The sequence below is a fragment of the Diorhabda sublineata genome, chromosome 2 (assembly GCF_026230105.1).
Source record: "Diorhabda sublineata isolate icDioSubl1.1 chromosome 2, icDioSubl1.1, whole genome shotgun sequence".
Lineage (NCBI taxonomy): Eukaryota > Metazoa > Arthropoda > Insecta > Coleoptera > Chrysomelidae > Diorhabda > Diorhabda sublineata.
The window spans coordinates 724,225-744,478 of record NC_079475.1 but is presented as its reverse complement, the minus strand read 5'-3'; the positions used below and the strand labels follow the sequence as shown (position 1 = coordinate 744,478).

The 20,254-nt window shown below is 32.4% G+C and overlaps 2 protein-coding genes across 3 annotated transcripts in view; one reads left to right on the top strand and one right to left on the bottom strand.

The window, feature by feature from the left end:
- Nucleotides 1–6,900, bottom strand: part of LOC130453409 (transient receptor potential channel pyrexia-like) — a 48,429-nt gene extending 41,529 nt beyond the window's left edge. The window contains exons 1-2 of one of the 2 annotated variants that reach the window (XM_056793137.1): nucleotides 6,751–6,900; nucleotides 2,331–2,541 (exon numbers count right to left, since the gene is read on the bottom strand). In XM_056793137.1, the coding sequence (XP_056649115.1) occupies nucleotides 2,331–2,541; nucleotides 6,751–6,792 (253 nt within the window). In that variant the 5' untranslated portion in view covers nucleotides 6,793–6,900. The remainder of the gene's footprint in view (nucleotides 1–2,330; nucleotides 2,542–6,750) is intronic. The other variant, XM_056793136.1, reaches the window with a different exon arrangement.
- LOC130453097 (dopamine D2-like receptor) overlaps nucleotides 1–20,254 on the top strand; it is a 144,733-nt gene that overhangs the window by 92,733 nt on the left and 31,746 nt on the right. The window lies entirely within an intron of this gene.

Sequence of the window (20,254 nt, the reverse complement as noted above, 5' to 3'; positions counted from 1 at the left end):
AACGAAATGATCGATAAAATAAGCTTCCATTGTGATGCTACAAGGCAGAATATTAGAATGCTCTTGCAAGTTCAAGGTGAATAACATCAAACGCGAAGCTTTTTCAGCTGATTATAAGAGTTGGGAATACCATTCATTAAAATGATTTTCTACAAATTCTAAGGCTGCTCTGATATTTTAAATTCCTGGAACTTGTTGAGAAACAATGTGGATGTGAGAATAAATATGGATAATTTTCTTTCGCATGTTGTTACTTTTTCTAGCATCAACAAATTGAGTTTCCTGTCCCTTGTAGTTTATGATTGAGCTAATTTTGATGAGACGTAACGTCTCACATTAAAGAAAGGTTTTGGGTTCGCGTCTGTTAGTTCTGGAAAGTGAATGCCTTTTTCAAGGAGAAATACTTAAAACATATTACGTCTTTATTTCAATTAAAAATTTTTTCAATTGGCGATAATTAAGAATTTTACATTACACAAGTTTACAAGAGTTTTAATTAATAAAAATGGATTATTTTTCTTAGCAATTTTTTTTAAATCAAAATATTATTGTGGTTTCTGTTTATATTCTTGTCAAAGCTACACATAGGGAGTCTAAGAACAACATGAGAGCCGCACTTTGCCTGTTCTAAGAGATTCATCCACACTTATATAAATTTATCGCTTCTTCTGTAGAGAAATGAAAATGAGATCATTCATAATAAATGAATGAAAGCACGTTACTATTCTGTGTTGATGTAAGCATATATTTTTCATATACAAATATACACTTTGATGTCTCAAGGCTTGATATCACAATTTGTATGTATGTTTTACAATGTATTTATTTATTCCCTTTGCCGCTTTGTTGATGTAACTTATTAAAGTGTGGACAATAATTTTTTAACTTGTGAAAATCCCTTTCAAAATCCACTTTAAATATAATTCATACTTGGCTTTTCCAATTTTTCTATCTACAAGCTTTTATGTATTTGAATTGACATCCTGTATAGTGCGAATGAATATGAATGTTTATAAGGCTTCAATTTGATATTAATAGAAACATACAGTTACGATAAAGTCTATTAATCAATTTAAAACTTTCAGATAATTTTTGTTTGTTTTGTGGAGTGTGAATAAATAAGGAAACTCCAAATAGATTCCGCAAACTTCCAACGACTGGCCTTGCGATTTATTCATGGTCATCGCAATGGTCCGACGTACCAGAAATTGTCAACGTTTAAAATCGAATGGTAAATCTCATCGGTATACGTGAGATCTCTCCTTTGTATTTTTCCCTTATGATCTTTGCACCAATGATGTTATCCATCATTTTTTCCACAGCCAGTCTTGTTCCATTACATAGTCGAGGTTGATTGATGTCACGCTGCATGATGACAACTGATCCTTATTTTAACTGCAAATCGTGAGGTAGTGATTCAGGTAATTCCAGTGAATTTAAAAATTCCGTGGGAGTTATCCTTGTTCATAACGATGTCGACTGATTTGAAGGAAACCAAATGTCCCGCAAGAAAATTCTGAATGGTGGCAAGTGTTGACCTATATCTGGAAAAACGAGCTGAATAAGCTATTTTTTTGAGACTGTGATGTGACAGAAATTTGTGGATAATGTGATAAATTCGGTCGTGGTGTCCACTGCGACTTTTTTATTGTCACTCACTAAAGAACGCAATTCCGACTAGCCATACGACTATTTTCTTGATGTCTCTCAGGTTATCATTGCAGTTAGCTCTTCATACATTTCATTGACCGCGATGACCTAAGTCAGGGCATCGTCTTCTCCTCGGCATCGTAAATTGTAATTCATCAAAGTGAGAAATGTTCTCGCGCACTTAGCAAGTAGGTGTCAATATAACAAAAGTTCAAAAAAAAAGAGCCCAAAACTCGAAATGTCACGGAAAACGTCATTCACAAAGATTGGAAGAGGCGCTCTTTGTTTGAGGTATCAATCGACATAGAGGATGGATCGACATATTAGTTGGTTGTCAAATGTAAAATAACAAATATTATGGTTGCGTTCAGGAAATTAATTTGTTGCTATTTAGGTGGTTTTCCCACTGTAATTATTTTTCGAGGGAGATGGTTTATTGGTGGGAAAATTCAGTATAAGACAGGGGTCGAGGTTTTAGGTTACCTTCAGTCTCTGAAGCCTCTCTGGTAGTGTGAACAGTTCATTCAGTATACCACAACTTGTTATCTAAATGTTATGAATCTTTCGTGAATAATTGAATGAACTTAAGAAGCTCAGAATAAGGGATACTCCTGAAACTTTGAAAAACTCCATCAAATGTTTGAATTTTTGATTAACTGCTTTGTAAAATATGCTATTACCCTTGTTATAAGCATTGACGTCTGCCCCATTTTCAATTAAAGCGGTAACAATCGAGTCGTAAATTTCCTCCTGCTTTATGCATACAGCTAACAATAGAGGTGTGTTTCCGCTGCTGTCTGTTTGATTGACGTCACATTTGTTTTTTAGAAATTCGCGAACTGCTTCGATGTCACCGCTGCGGACTGCATCGTGAAGAGACGTAGGTTGATTCTGAAAATAAGTTAAAACGTTAGAATTTTGTGAAAAGTCACTATAACTTTTTTAAATTTTGTATTACGGTGCTTATAAAGTGAACGTAGATGCCGATGCTGGATCCCTCAAAGACCCCGGAAGAAATGTATAAAAGGATATGATATGAAAGGCCAGTTAAAAAATGAACACCTTACATTAAACATAATATTCGAAAGTCTAAGCAATGATTGCGTATTCTTATAGAGTTTTTTTTTGATGAATTACACACACAAACTTTTTTCAAATGCTGCATCTGGTGTTGAATTTCTTGTGACAGTTACGTGGACACTCGTAACACCTTGCTTGTTTTCCAACACATGCTGCACCTGCAACCTTGGGGAAGATCAAACTTTGAAACGCCACAATCTTGTAAAGCTCTTGCTACCCCTAAAATAAACTAGCTGCTCATCAATTGTAACAGTTTTGTATGGTTGAAAATAAGATATCCCAAATTCTTCTAATTGCTGTTAATTTGTCATTTTTTCTTCTCTTTTGTCGCGTCTTTTTTCGTATCATGAAAAACCAACTAATGCTCAAATCTTTCTCTAGACATGGCGGCTGTAAAAAACATGTGCGTGAATCACATATCTCGGCTTGATTCTTTTCTATATCTTAGCTTTGATCAGAATGCCTATGGAACTAACTAGTTTGATCTTCTCGACTGATAACTACTGTTTTTGTTTGTTTGGTATGATAAAGAGAATTAGTAAAAGAGCTACCAGACATTTATCACATTCTTCCACTAATTTATTATTTATTATTATGCAGTTTTCTTTGAATAAAATCTCCACCTTCATTGTAATTCAATCGATTCTCCAAAACATAAACTGTAAAATATTTTCCACTGCACCAAATTATCTATTCAAACTTTCCGTTCGGAAAGCTGTTGTAATCAGAGCGAACGATGAGTATTTTTTTAGGTACAGTGAACTTATGTTAGTTATATACTTTTTCAATTATTTTCAAATTGAAGTTTATATTTCCATGATAATTCGATAGATATTGGTAATATGGTGGATTACACAGTAAAAGTGGATTCAAATGAATTCCAATTCAACATAACATGCAATCCTGATGTTATACTGATAATTTAAATGAGATTTTCATTGGCATGAGCTTAATATTTTTATCCAGATCCCAGAAAATTTCCGAGGGATTAACACATTTGCATATTTTCAAAATTCTATCCATTTCCAATAAGTTACGAGGGTGGTTGAACTTTTCAGTTCATATAACTTTCGTTTGGCAATTATAAAGTACATTATGTTATGAGCTCCTAATTTATCATATACTAACAGGAAAAAAATTATTTATCATCAATTTTTTGCAATATGAAAATTATGATGTATAATTGATAGTAACTGACTCTGGCAAGATGAGAACCAAGCAAAGTATCTTGGTTTGTAACAACCCTAAATAGTCACTGTATCAATTCAATTTAATATAGTGGATGAAGCAACAACTGTAAAATTTAACCAATTCACCATTTTAAGTCTTCAGATGATCAATTTGCCCAAAAATTCTTCAGAAATGATATCGTTCAAAACCAGAATCTTATCTATTTTTCTAAATTGATTATCTTGGGGCGAAGTTCGATCAGTAAACAAGGCCTGCAAGCAAGCACAAATTGTTTCATCGAATTGCTGCTGAACAATCAGAAAAATATGAAGCCTAAAATCCAAAAGGATGAACTGGACCCATAGTAAGCTATGCAGTTTTCATTCGGTGGTCAAAAACAAAGACTAGAATTGGGGAACAGCCCTGGATATCGTCTGGATAAGTACTCAGCTATACCAGATTGCACTGCAATGAGCTAGATGTCTCCTACCGACGCAACGAGAAAGAACCTTTTACATAGGACAATAATCATGTGTTTCCTAAAAAGGCAACAAGTCATAGTCAGTAGAAAGATAAAAAAGAAGAAACCAGAAACCTGTAGCAAGATCGTAGGTCTGAAACAATCCAGGAAATTTCTTGCTCAACTTTTGTTGTTCGTGCAAGGAACAGAGGATCTCCAAGATTTCGAGGTGGTCTATTGACAAAGGCTGCTGTACATCCAACACTCTTAAAGCCAGACTCCAATATAAACCATACCTTCAAGATAAGATGACCATACAAGGAAAGCACTGACAAAGTAGAATAATTTTGACGATTTTGAGGTTATACTAACAACAAAACTAGAAGATAAAAGTAAATTTAGTACAAAATAGATTATGAAACTAATATGTGGTAATAATTTTTTATTTATTTACATAAAACCAATAAACTTGCCTTTCCAATTTTTTTGTGGTACAACAAACTTCACTACGTGAGATCTCTCACAAACTTGAACCGCGCAATTTTGATTTATAGCCACATTTATTGGTAAGAAATGGAATTATAGCGCAGTTTAATTAGATTATAATAAATAATCGAAGTAAACAGACCGAAATAGAAAGTTATCGAAGAATTTAAATAAATTATTTGATTTAATTTTCTGAAAATAATTAGAAACGACAAAAATTTTGCACTAGATTGTATGAATGGACTAAAAAACAATCAAAACTCCGTTGATTTCCATTCAATTATATATTCCCTGCAATTGACATACATTTTCTCGCCCATTTTCAATTGAACAAGAGATTTTGTGTATCCCTACAAGGAAAAAACAATGGGATCCGAATCCTTGTAATGGATCCTCATCGATACATCAAGTTGTTGATATATTATTGAGTTATAAATTGTCGGTCCCATAGAGAATATTGAGCCCTCGTGTCAAGTCAATTCATCATTCGAATGTGTTTTCGTATTCAATGAGACAACGCGTGTCTCAATAAAAAAATCATGACATATTATATATGGAAATGGATGGATCAAGCATTTTGACATATAGCACCTTATGAAAATATTTGTTTCAAAATTTTGAGCTATATATGTAAAGATAAAATGTTTATACAATAAATTAGTCCACCCTGCATATTATAAAGATTATTTTGTATTTATTCTTTTATACTGATTCTATATCCACTTTCCGTTTTTCATTATCACGTCTAGATTTTGTACAATTCGATAATCTAATTTCACTCGACTACGATGTTATGAAGAAAATACGTTTTTTTATGCTTCGACAATAAAAATTTTGTTTTCAATATTAGTTAACAAATACAGAGATGTATTACTTAAAATTAATAGTTGACAAAGGATGAAATTTTGATTAATTTTAAAAAAAAATCATGAATATCTTTTATATCAGCTTCCGAACTTTCGTATTACCAATTTCTTGCACATATATTGGGTACCTTAGCCATTTTTATTGACATGAAAACGTTCTCATACACTATAATCCCCCAGGTGGTTCCCAGGGAAATAATCAAGATGGTAATGTAGAAGTGGACTTTCACGTTCATGCTGTATCTATTTTATTGTTTTCCTTTTTGATCCATACTTATTCCAAAATTCGGATTTGTGAACCCACTAAAATTCCCGTTGAGTTGACTTCAAAATATTGAAAACTCTTCAGCTTTGAATCCGTTTGCCCAATTCGTAAGCACACTTCTCCAATTTCAGAAAGTTGTTGCACGGCTATCCACTCAGGAACACGAAGCACAACCTTTATCTACCTACTCCACGTTCAGAATTAGTTTAGGGCTCAATATTTTAAAATGTAAAAAAATGCACAATCACTTGCTAATTGAAAACAAATCGATATCATCTTTTCTCGCATTCCGCAATAATTTGAGGGCATATTTACTGGAAAGTGCCTTCTAAACGACTCTATTCGAATGATAATAATTAATTCCGGACATGCTGCATGGTTAAATTTTGCTTGCTAAATACTAATTGTGGTTTTCTTCTGTATATAGAAATTTTATTGTAATTTTATCTTTATTTGGTTATTTTTATGTTTGTTTTTTAGTTTTTACAAGCTTTTGTCTACAAATTGTAAAAATTTTTAGACGATAAAGCATGTTTCTCTCGCTATCAATAAGCAAATCAGTATTACCCAAGTATAATACCAGTAAATCTCATTATTATTGAAATATAGAAACTCTGAAAGTTGAACTGCACATTATAAAAAAATGTTCAGTCCCAAAACTCAAAGAAATGATTTCATTCATTTATATCACTTCTATGATGTATTCTTGGAATTGCATACTGAACACACTGTTTACTTTATCTATATCAACAAAGTTGGATTGAGAAACTTACTTCACTGTTATTACATTCGAAAATCTCCACACTAGACGCCATTTCTTGAAATTTCACTTATTTTATATAAAATATGTCACTAACTAATAATCAATTTAATTGGAGAAAATATTTACCGGAAAGCGATTATCGGTTTAGGCGTAAAAGTTACCGTTCTTGCATGATAACTTATCACTAGCAACCGTATGAAATTCATAATAGCTCTGTATTACCACAAATTAATGACTAATTAATTAATTCAAACGATGCCAAGGCTTCAGTTATCTTGGAAAGTGCGTAAGGATTATATTTCCGACTGGAATTATGAAATTTTGACTTACAGATTATTCTTTCGAGCTCAAAATTATTTAACAATCAAATAGCATACATATGTTGATCATCGTTCTTTAGCATTCAACTTATTTTGCGAATAGGCGGTAAAATTACATCTGGAAAACATATTTTATCAAATTAAGTCGATTTTCGCAAAGTTTTATGATCTCAATGTGATATCAACATCGGAAGTAATTATGTTTAATGTAAAGAAACCATTATATCGTTTATTGTACGTGTTTATACAAAATCTCAAATTCAAAACATGAATCAACTTTCGTCTATGACATGTAAAACCCCCAATTATTGAAAGGAATTGTTATATATTGTTCGAAAGTTCTTTTCAGGACTGTATTATTGCGAAAATCGATATGAAAGAAATGGAATAATCCCATAATCAAAATTTGCTATAATATCTTTATTATAATAATGTGAGCAAAAACTATGACATTGTTCTTTTTATATGGTATCCAGACATGGTACATTGAATAAACTCAATGACAAGTTGGTTTTTTACTTCCGATTCGAATGATCTGAACGATTTAAGTCAAACTACCAATTTTTACAATATTAACAAATCGAAGATTAACACTGACACTATTCTTGGTCATTCTTATGAAAAATGACGTCCTAGATCCAAACATTACTGTCGTTATCTTCCATCACCCACTATTTTCGAGGGAGCACCACACACAGATTTGCGTTCTTGGCCCCCTTCATCATTAAGGCTATCACTCATGAAGTTTTCCCCATACACACAACTCATTCATCGATGGATTTCTACGGCACTATGACCTTTAGCCAGTAGAAAACGAATCACACCTCGCAATTCACACTTGGCGGAAACATGAATATAGGCGGACATGTTTACGTGGCTATAGTTCAACGCCGACTGACTCCTGAATGTCAATTGTCAATAATTGCGGATTGTGTAGTGCGAGAGCTTCGCAGTCGCCTACAGCGCATGCCCGCTTTCTTCTGCCTGTGTAGCGTCAGTACGGAGCGATCGGAGATATAATTCCGCAGGTCTGTGATTCTGCTTTTCTTTTGCAAAATGTCAATAGTGGCATCATTACTGATTGTGGGGTTGGGTTTTGTTGGTTTTTATTATTTTTAAATATATTTCCAACTAATTTTTCATTGTAGAATACTTGGTATCCTCACCCTTTCATTTCACCAAAAGTATATGGGAAACTTTTTCTTATGTCGCAGCATTATTTCCACTTCATCCACTCACTCGCGAATTTTTTCCTAACACCCCGTATAGAATTCAAGTATTCGGTACTTTTGTGAAACGACCTTCAAAATAACGTGTCCATCAACTCCTATTTCCATTCAAGATTTTTGGGACTCGTTATGCCCCCTTTACAGGGTTCAACTTTCAATGTAAACTATCCTTAAAGATTAGCGGAATGTGGATTGACATGTTTCTGTTTTTTGTAGAAGGCGAAATACGTTTCAACATTCACACCCTGTAAGAGCTCATCCGAGCCGTATCTGAAAAAAAATGTTCTCTCCGAATTTATATTTACAAAACAAACGTGATCGAAAATGATTGTCAAACAATTTGCTCTTATCTTTTCGAATAGATCGAATTTTTTGGTGATAAATCAGGCGATTCTGAACAATTAATTCGACGCTGTTATCTATCAACTTCATTGTTGAACGTTGAACAATTCGCCGTGTGTGTAGTAGAATACGATGAAACGATAACTGAAAGCAAACACCAGCTAACAACATAATCAATACAACCAGCTAGAATATATTGGTTTCTCCACGATCATTATTGAATGTAATAATTCCAAAATCGATTCCAATAATTGAATGTAAACGTTTTTGCTCTGGAATGAGAATATTTATACTAGAACATTAACTTGATTTTAGTTAGAATCGAACTGAAGCAACATAAATGGTGGATCATGATAAAAACAAAACTATTTATGGTAGGAGAGGCTTGGTTAGGTAAGGTTAGGTTCAAAATTTCATGCCCTTCCAGAAAATCGCAAAATTTTGAAAATCGCTGGACATAATTTTTGTCAAGTCCTGTCAAAACTAAATTCTCATACAATTTATTTTAACTTAGTTATCGTCAATAAGTGTCTTTACATCATGTATTTGGCACTTCCACGAGCAATTTTTTCACTGCTTGACCCCGCGAGGCACTGCTACAGTTGTAACACTTGAGCTTTATTTAGCATCATATGCTCTTGGTGTGATTTGAGAACTGCTATGATAACATTGACAATGATATTCCAATGACAATAAAAGAAAATTGAAATCGACAGAATAATTCCATCACAAATATATTGATATGAAATTGTTAAATCAATTTATATAAACTTGCTTTAGTCATATGAATTTTATAAAAATAACTTCGCCTCTGCATGAATGATTGTTAATAATAAATAATGATGTTGGAAATATTCAATAATAACTTCACTAGATTTCAAATTGAAAAACAATTATGTTCAAATAATTGTTTCGTATATAAACTAATTCTCTTTGAGAACTATTTCATACTATATTCAATGAAAGGAATAATTGAATTCATTTGTACACACAGAATACAAAATATATTCGTGCAGACATAATTAAAGCAATGCAAAAAGGGGTTGTGGTTTTTCGAATTTCATTGGAGAGCTTTATTGTCATAAGAGAATTTTCCAATTTTATAGATAAAACGACATTATTTTAGATAATAGAAAATATCAAATTGGCTTGATAATGATAATTATAATAATACCAAATCTTACCCCATACTAAATATTGATTTAGGCCAATTAGTCTGGGGTAGATTGTAGAGCTCATACAGAATAATAAAATCTTTCAAGCAGAAATGTTTTTGTCAATCCGGAGATATATTTGTCACTTTTAATTCTGAAGGTAACTGATTGAATACTTTTATAGCATTGAAGATGATGGGATTTTTCACCAAACCTGAGGTAGGTATTGTTAAGCAAATGTCCAAATTTTTTCTTCTAGTAAGGTAAGGTAACTATGAATGGGTTTCTCAGTTCAGTTGTGAAAGTGTTTGTTAACTAAACAAACAGTTTCTGATATAAAAAGAACGGGGAACGGATAGATCTTATTGTGATTTTAATATAGATAGAAGAAGTACAAACTAGAAGACAACAAGTAGTAAGTTGTTAAAGCAATTCGAAAATATAAATGTTTAGACACAAATTTAATAGCAAAACAGGCTGAGGATAGTTTTCTTTTCTAAGGTCTCTGACCACTGAAGGGCACTATCAATATGTAGAGCAGGAAATTGATCGAATTTGAGGATCGTATTGAGTCATTGTTGGAATTTAGAGGTTGGATAAAAGGTTTTTCAGTGTTTAAACAGAAGCCGTTCGCGTCTGATCAGGGAAGCCCGCATATCTCGAATCACTCCAGTTTACACTGGTGTCATCCCCAAATAAAGTAAATTTACCATTAATGTCTATTACATCATTAATGAATACCAAAAATAGTCTAAAGTATGGTCTGCTCTAGCTCAGATCTATCCACAGGTATAAGGAAGAGACTGTCAGTGATTGGACTTGGAGACTTGGAGCTGATATTCTCATTAACGTTCACAAAATAATTGTTGAACTCATCTGGGTCGAGGTCAATATGGCTTAATGAATGCGTTTTGTTTGACAATAGATCAAGTTTTTTCCAAGGAATTTTTAGCTCTATCAATGCGATTCTTCTGAGTTTTGTTTAATAGCTTTCCGATAAAATAATTTATAGTTATAGATATAATTGAGAATGTGAGGTTTGTTTCTAGTATACAAGAGTGATCTCATATTCTTGGATGAAGTACGTGCTCTTTTCATAGTCCATAATTGAAGCATCTAGTTTCAGAAACTTCCAAAATTTAGAGTCATTATCTTGAAAAAGGTCAATCCAATCATTTGCTAAACATAAGTTACGAAGCTTTATTTAGAGAAATTCCTCATTAACTTAGTGCTTCTTACCTCTTCTTACCTCTACGGGGTAATACAAATTCGGCTTCAAATCGAAAACTATGTAATTTAGAGTTTAGGAAGTTATTTTAGGGAATAGAGAAAATTCAAAGCTCGAAAATCATAGACAAATATTTAGTTTAAAAAAACACCCAATCCTCGTATGTAGAAAAATATGGAAACTACAATAATACATTACAGTCATTCTAAACGAATTTATGCAATATCCAATTAGCAGTAGAGAGACAGACTTGAATCTCCATCTTGTAATAAGACTACTCTAAAATGTGTTGTCAAAGCAACGTAGGGCTCTTATAATTACAAGTAGTACATCACTTCAAATAATAAGCTGCTATAACATGCGTGACAAAACATATGAAGCTAGAAATTATTTTATCTGGGTTGATATGACGGTTAGTTCTTGAAGTCGAGTATGTATCAAAATCTGTATCTAGTCATGCAAGGGCAGCTGAAGGTGCATATTCTATGCACCAAAATGCTTGCATAGACTTTAAAAAAAATTACGATGTTTCTAATGGAAACTAAGATGCTAATCAATCATAAATTCAAGGATTTTGATGAAAATTGTACAGTGTAATAAGAAATTTTTAATATGATCTCAAGACAGTTTCAATATTTAACCGTCCGTAAGTGGAGGTTCATATGTGAGATCAGAAGACATAATGTGGTATAGTTATCTCAAAATTCATTATTTCCACATGTGAAAACATCGAATCGTAAACATAAATTTATTTCTATTGGCCGAAGCTGTCGGAAGGCGTATGTATACAATTTCTCGAAATATTCTGCCAGATAGTCTGCGATAAGTAGTTAAACCATGGGTAAATGAAGACAATGAAATTGTACAGTGCAGTGAGAATAAAGACAGCTATTAATTTATTAATAAAGATTTAGATTTAAAAAGGAAAATATTCAGCAATCTGATAATGCAATCATAATAAAAATTAATAAATTACTAGATTTTCCATTTATCGAGTAGTCATGAAAAGGGTTGTTGTGGATCATTCACAGAACCGAAAAACATGTGAAGAAAAATTGAAATTAATTCAAAAAGCTACAGGATTTCTCCTATAAAGAAAAGATGGATATATTCGGGAGTCCTTTGATTCGTCCTCTCAGCCTAGAAACAATAAAATTATCAATCAAACTTGTCAAGAGATGTTCGTGACTAGTGGTAAACCAAATTAATTAACGCGATGACATGTTGTGTTGTACCGCTTTTACTATTTATAACGAACGGCAACCTTAAAAAGGTTGTGATGGTATCATGCAGACTGTCGGATATCATTTATACAACACTCGTGTGAATAGCAGAGTTTGTACGATGTTTTTTTTACCCTCGCATTGAAACTTTTCTGAGAAAGCTGTCCCTATGAAAATAAAAAAATTTTGTCCACTCTATCCCATTATTTGATAACAGTGTCAGCTTGTGGAAAAGCAGACTCGTAGAAAGTTGTCATATTTTCATTAATTCCATCTGCTTCCATATTTATATATTTCACTATTTTATTTTTATTGAATAAATAAAATTCGTTAAATTACAATTTCCAAAAATGTCCTGAATATCCCAACAACAATGTTAAGACATTGTTCAATCTTCAATTGCCTTAAGACTCACTTAGAGTTGAATATAATTTGGTTGAAAAAAAGTAAAATTAGTCACGATTAATGAAAATATCGCTTTTATCGATTTCTAAACATGACAGTTTGGATGTCAATTATTTATTTCATGCGAGAAGCGTTCCTTGAGATAAATCATGGGAATCAGCTCTAAAAAAGAAAATATTCTCACATCATTAGGCAAATATCTGAATCTTGTGCACTTATTGGACATAGCTAACGTTTGTCGACCCTCCTTTCTAGTTTTTCATTGGAAAATGTTCTTATTTTCATACTTAAGCTCCAAGAAGCAAGAACGATTTGAGCATTACTAATTTTGAGATGATATTAATTAAAAAAAAAATGAGAATTGTAACTATTGATCGAATTCGATTTGAATTTTCATCCAAAGTTAATTATAATCGATTGAGCTAGCTATGATGAAACACATGCATTAATGGTCACGTGATTATGTCATCAATTGTTGTCAAACTCGGCCTAACGTCCTCGTTAGACAAATTCACGTCGCGTGCAATAAACACTTACTTTTTCCACTTGTTGCATGAATATCTATTTTCTCCATATCTATCCAGCAACGAATACAGTTTTCTTCAAATGATTATTGGAAATAAGCAACCGTAGCGAAAGTGTCAACTGCTGAATTTTGACTTTATTGTCAAACTCTACTCTGAAGGATCATGAAATGTCAGAACATAATCTCGATGTATTCAGAATACATTCTAATTAATTTTAGACGAGGCTTTATTATCCCGATACGATCCTACAGAGAATAGCATCATATATGAGGAGATGAGGATCTACAAACATTTTCCTCTATTTAATAGACAATGCCACTACGTCGCCAAATTCACTCGACCTACAAGAATAATATGTTTCTCTCCAAATGACTTCAATTACGGTGAATACATTGAAGTTTTGATAAAGAGTTTCATGACATTGTGACAAATTATATCAAATGAAAGTGACTAGAATGTATACGAAATGTGACACATACTAGATAACATTGGTTTTTATAAAATTATCCAGAAAATTTGGTCGTAAATTACTTCAAAGAAAACTATATCGATTTACATACGCGACCTAGAAATATCGAAGCGCAGCAGAAATATTATACGATCTTCAAATTAATTTTCTTTTCAGATTTCTAACAATGAACTTGTAATTAAAAAAAACAAATTTCAAGAAAAATCAAGTTTTTTTCCTTGTTTTATATGAAACTTCAGTTACTTCATACGATATTATCAAATATTCTATTAATTTTATCCCGAATCACATATTATGATCAATTAAGCGAACTTTCAGGTCTGTTGAATGGTTGAAATTTGATTATACAATTTCATCTCAATCTCAATAACACGGAATGAAAAATTTCGAGAAAAGTAATTTAACATTTATGAGTTTTCCTCTCAGGAATTAAATAACAATGATCCTCATCGTTGATTGGAAATTTTCTAGGATGCTTACATATTACAACGGAATCCGATGTTTCCCGAAAATATTTTTTTACCCTACAAGGAATGTTCAACAACCGAAATTGTCGGTCTGAAGTACGCGAAACCCGCATCGTATATGGGTCAAACTCTGTATCCCATTAAAAGTATTAAAGTTGTTTGGATAAATGACAGAAAAATTGGACCATATTTTTTGTAGGAATATTAATTCGGTGAAGTTACATGGTTTTTTCATGAAATGTTTTACTTCATAATACCAAGATCAGTTATTTACATTTGAAATAAATACTAACCCTCATCTGTTTCGTTGATGGTTTCATATGACAGTATAAATTCTTTCTGAATATTTGGCATACAGCTTATTTCAAAAATTTTATTTAATAATGAGAAAAATCCATATTATTATATTACTTCATAATTTCCGGATCAAAATATTCCGAAAACGGTACACAGTATCGAATTTTGAATGTATCAGCTTCGTAAACATATTCGTATAAAATTTCGATGCAGTATTGCCAGTAGTTACGACAATAAAACTCTCTCAATCGTCCAACGAATTGTAGACTGAATGGCGCTTCACCGCGCGCTGCAAACCCCACCCCAAATCTTCTCGTTCATTGCGCAACTTTTAATACTCAAAAATTGGGAAGCTTCACTTTTAAACACGATATCAACCCCTTCCAATAAAAGCTGCTGTAGTTGTAGATACTAGCCCTAGTAGTAATCATATGTATAATGTAGATATATAATTTTAATTCGAAAATTTTAGTTTAATTTATAAACGTCTATTTGCTTAAGGATTTTTGATCGCATTGAAAATTTCGTCGACAATGAATACATTTTTCATCGTCAGTGTATAACTAACACACAACAGTTACATTTCCAGAGTGGTTGTTGTTGTACACCTCATTTATTATACAAGAGACAACAAATTGCACTCTCGATATAAACCACATTTTGTAGTAATGAGCCATCATATCCTTTGTAGGATTCTGGTAGAAACCTGCACTATGTTATATATTCAGATAAATTGCATGTCATTGAAAATCACTACAATTTCTAAAAAAATAAAATAGTTGATATCAGCTGTTTTCAACCACTAAAAAAACTTTCCTAAGTTTGTATTCAAACTTCTTTTCTCTATTATGTACGCGTTAGTTTGTGGATGAATTGTATATTTTTGTTTCCTTATGTACTTTTTGTATATTTCTTTGAGTATTTATCTAAATTTCCAGCATAGTCTTAAATGGAATACCATTTGTTAACTGTTCTCGTTAACCATTATTGGCAGCAATTTTTCTGGATTATCGTTGAGCTACTAATTTGTTCACAATCACGTGTTGCTGAACGTGATGGTGTTTTTGTACAGAAAGATAGTTATGAAACAATCAATAGTTCAAATACTACTTTTTAACTTAAGCAAGTTTCTACGAGATATAACAATATAATCGTTGATTGATGAGTGTAATAAAGTTAAGTGCATCCTTCGTCTTTTTCAATTAATTATGAAAAGAAAGAACAATTAAAAACTTTTGTGTCAAAAGAAAAATGAAATTGATGGTTTACTGGCAGTTACTGAAAACTCACACACAAATATAAGGGATATGCACTTTGATTTCGAAAAAAAAAACTAGCAGTTTGTAGGCGAGCTTCACGAACAGTCTCAACTCGTTGGATCAGGTCATCTGAAACGACATACTAGGCGGGAGCATCAATAATGGTGGACATGTTTACGTGGCTGTAGCACAACGCCGACTGACGCCTAAAAAAACAAACCCTCGTATTTTGGAAGTCTTCTCCTGTAAGCTTCTTCAGTATGAGTGTCGCTTTCTTTTTCACATTCAACGAACTCAGATCTCGTTTTTACTTTGTTGAACTTTGTTGAACTGAACTTGGATCAAAATCTTTCAACATATATTATGAAGAAGATTTTTTTATTTTCTCAGTTTATCATTTTATGCTATGCGCGTGTATTTGCTTTGAGCAAGAATATTACAATATGAAGGTGAACACTGATAAGGTCTTTTGAGCTTGTTTAACTGACAGTCAAGATGTAGTTCCACCACATTATGGATTATTGTTTATTGTCTTATAATTATAAGTAGAAACTATGATTCTAATTCAATTCATTCCAAACTACAGTCAAAGAGAAATAAGATTGAATTTGATATTTCTTTATGTCAATTCTTTTACTATTTTTCTCTAATTATAATTTGAAGTATTAATACCAATACTGAGAGATATGAGAACTTCCGAATAAGGTATTTAAAAACTTCAATCAACCACAGTATAATATTCAGACATGAATTATTTCAACTGTCAAACGTTTTAAGTCACCCTCTTCATCGTTTCACCCCAAACTTAAGCTTCCTGCATTTCATATAAAGGTATTTAAAACAAGCCCTTCAGAGATTCGGATAGCTTCATTATATATAAAGCCAAAAATAACAGCAGCCGTACAAGTGTCAAAACTCTATGATTGATAACAGCTTTGGGCCAGAGAGAACTGAGAGCAATATTTCAATTTTTTTTCTGTGTGTAGAAATTTTAGGTAACCCTTCCAGCGTAGCTTCACCCTGGTTGCCTTTGATATACTCCCAAGGGGTAAAGAGGATTTACTCTTATTCATTGAGGATTAGATAGATTGCATATATTCGACGGATCTCATATTTATTGAAAACACTTGGAGAATATCATATAAGAGATGAAATTATATTTAAAAATCTGTGAGGATAGAAATTTTATTCGTATTCTCGAATATTATTTACATAAGGAATTATCCCTTTTGAAATACATATATCACTGTTACGAGGGTTGTTTGGAAAGCTTCTGAACTCAACTTGAAGATTTCAGGATGTAGCTTAAATTGGGAAATTTATATGCGCGTCTCATTGAAGTTTCATCAATTTTGGATGGTTAGTTTTCATTTGACAATAATGCTAGAGAGTTATTGGAAATAGTATCGAGTATCGAGCCGTTAATTAATATTTGTTTTTCGGAAACAATTCGCTACGCAAATGGAACAGAACTTACACTGTGTTCAGACAACTATCATTTAAGACCTAAAAATTTGGGAGCTAAATTCAATAATGGTAGTTTAAGCTTGACAGCTGCTGCTGCGGCTCACAAAGAAATATATGAAGTTTATGGTGCTGTTTGCTTAAAAAGAGCGCACGTGTCACATACAATTGAAAAACACTCAAAATATCTTAGGCTAGTTAAGAAGATTGATATTTGGTTACCTCACGAATTGAAAGAAATTCATTCAGCCCAATGAATCAACATTTGCAATATACACTTCAAACAAAATGAGACTGACCTTCCTTGGAAAGAATCATCACTGGTGATGAAAAATGAGTCCTGTATGGTCAGATCAAACAAAATAATTTTGAAAAGACGATCTGAGCGTGGATCATCCTCAACAGTTTTTCGGTCATCTTGGAAACGCTCAAAAATTCATGGACATTCATTGCCATACACTTACGCCAATACATTAAAAGTTTCAGTTGCAGTTTTTCAAGTTTCTTTGGACATTTTTCAACAATTCGTTGATCAAAGGAAAAAACAGCCCCCATAAAAACTAAAACAACGGCTACACTGATTTATGTACAGATATCAAATTAAAAAGAGTAAACTTCCGGTTAAACAGCTGATAGAAGTTAAGGTTTTGGGCATGAGTACTATTTTTGTAGTAGTGCTAATCTCGTTACTTAGTAGCCACACCTCGTTATCTCTTTTTATAATAAAGTGATTTATTCATTGACGTGTTACTATTTCTTTGACCCGCCCTCGTACATTTTTCACTTTATTATGCATTTTCGTCGTTAGAGAGGAAAATTACATTTATTAATTGAAGTTTTCCAACTTAACACTTGAAAAATTCATGAGTTATTCAAGAAATTGTAATCGTTTAAGTTTAAATCTACAGTTCCACAATCTTAAGAAATTTCCAAATCGAAATTTCTGAATATTCTAAAAAACGGAATTAATCAAAGCCAATTATCAATCCATTGAAGTACATGAAAAATCTGAGCTGGATAATTAATTGGATAAGTTTTTTTTAATATAGTATGCGAATATATTCAAAAAAAGATTTGACTTCTTTTATTATCAAAATTTCTTATTATAGACAATATGAGTTCAGTTGGACGCAATGAAATATTGACTTTACCCCAGAATAAATATTTTGATTTTTGAATAGAATCTTCTTCGTCGACACAATTCCAGTCTTTCCAAGAAATAATCTTTTAAAAGCTTTTTTTCCAACACTTTCCACCAAATAAGTTTAAATCGTCGGAGGGAAACAGATCAGGTCAAATGCGATCATTTTTTCTCAACAACGATTGGTATAATGACTTTGTCCAAAATTTGAGCTGAAACTTTGGGTATTGAGGAAATTTCTACTTTGAAATTGTAAATTTCTCGAGAAATAATTTCCTTTTTTTAGCCGCATTGTACCTATACATATAACATCACTCAATAAGTCTTGTGACTGACACATAGATGGCACTGCCATTGTCAAATCCATATGACGTTAATGAAGTACCAGCTTTCAAAAGACTATGTGTGAAATTTCATGACATTTCGATTAGTCAGAAAAAAGTGACAGCCATTTAAGTGAAGCTACTTTTGTTATTTTCAAAACTATTTCGTGTGTTAATTCATCATTATTTCATTGTTTCTTGATGGAACAAAATACTAAACAAGCTCAGCAATGGCTTTAAAAGTGTTGTCCCGAATCTTATTTCATTTTTTATTGGTTTGCTGAATTTAAACGTGGTCGTACAGATACTGAAGACGGTGAACGTTCTGATCGTCCAATTCAGATGGTTACTCCAGAAAACGTCAAAAAAGTCCACCAATTGGTTATATCTATTCGTAAATTGAAATTGCGTGTGATAGTTGAGGCCGTAAAGATATTAGAAGATAGTGTGTTTATAAATTTGACATTGAAAAAGCTTTTTCCAAAGTGGGTGCCGCGTTTACTCACAGTTGTGTTGATCATTCAGAGCTGTGTTTACATGTAATAAATCAGATTTTTTGCGTCGATATACGAGAATGGATGAAACATGGATCTATCACTTCACTCCGGAATCAAAACGATCATCTTCTGAGTGGATTGCAGCCGGTGAACCACGTCAAAAGTGTCCAAAAGCACAACAGTCAGCTGAGAAGGTTATAGCTTCAGCATTTTGAAATGCTTATGGAATAATACAGAAATCAAGGAAAAACTGCTTGATATGTCGAATAAAAAAACACTGTTTCAAAAAGACAATGCATTGATTCACAATTCGATTGCAACGATAGTTAAAATGAACGAATTTCTCTCTGATTTTACCTATTTTCGTCTTGGTGGGAATTTATGTAAATTCACTTTTATTCAGCTAACTCAATCTTTGATTGGCAAACATGTTTTATGTGGAGTGAATTTCAAATCACAACATATAGTTAATACTTTTCAGTGTACCAAGAAATCGACTCCTCTTTTTAGAGACTCAAGCTTTCTAATAACGTTAGATTATGTCCAAAATCCTACTTCGTTCATTGTGGAACATTACCCGTACAATGTATCTAATAGATTTTCATTTAAAGCTCAGAAAAGAATCTACCACAAAATATTGAATTCTCGGAAAAAGTTTAAACCAATTAAGTGCGCTCCATTGTCGGATTCCAAATCCCGCTGTATCTTATTTTAGTGACAACAGGAAGTATCAACAATTGAAGCCCAGGGGTAATCGGAGCTAACAATGTTTCTTTGTGGAACAGAATCAATGACTAAGCTAGTGGTATTGGAAATCGTAGACTTTTATCAAGAGAGGTAAGAGAAAAAATATGGAGTGTCTTTTCCAACTTTCATATAAAGTAAATCCCGACTGATTCCAAATTATATAATACAATTTTTTATCATATTTGAATTAGAAGTTGTATGAGGTTTATGGAATTCATTAGAGTTAGTGGGAAATAATAAAGATATTCGATTACCAAAACAATCACCCTTTTTTATATGTCAACCACAATTCAGTTTTTTCAATATTAGTTGTTTGTTGTGAATTTGGTACTAAAATTAAAAATATGGAAAAACGAACAGGAAAACATAAATTCTCAATTATTTCCTCTATGATACAAATTGTCAATGTCAAGATCTTCAAA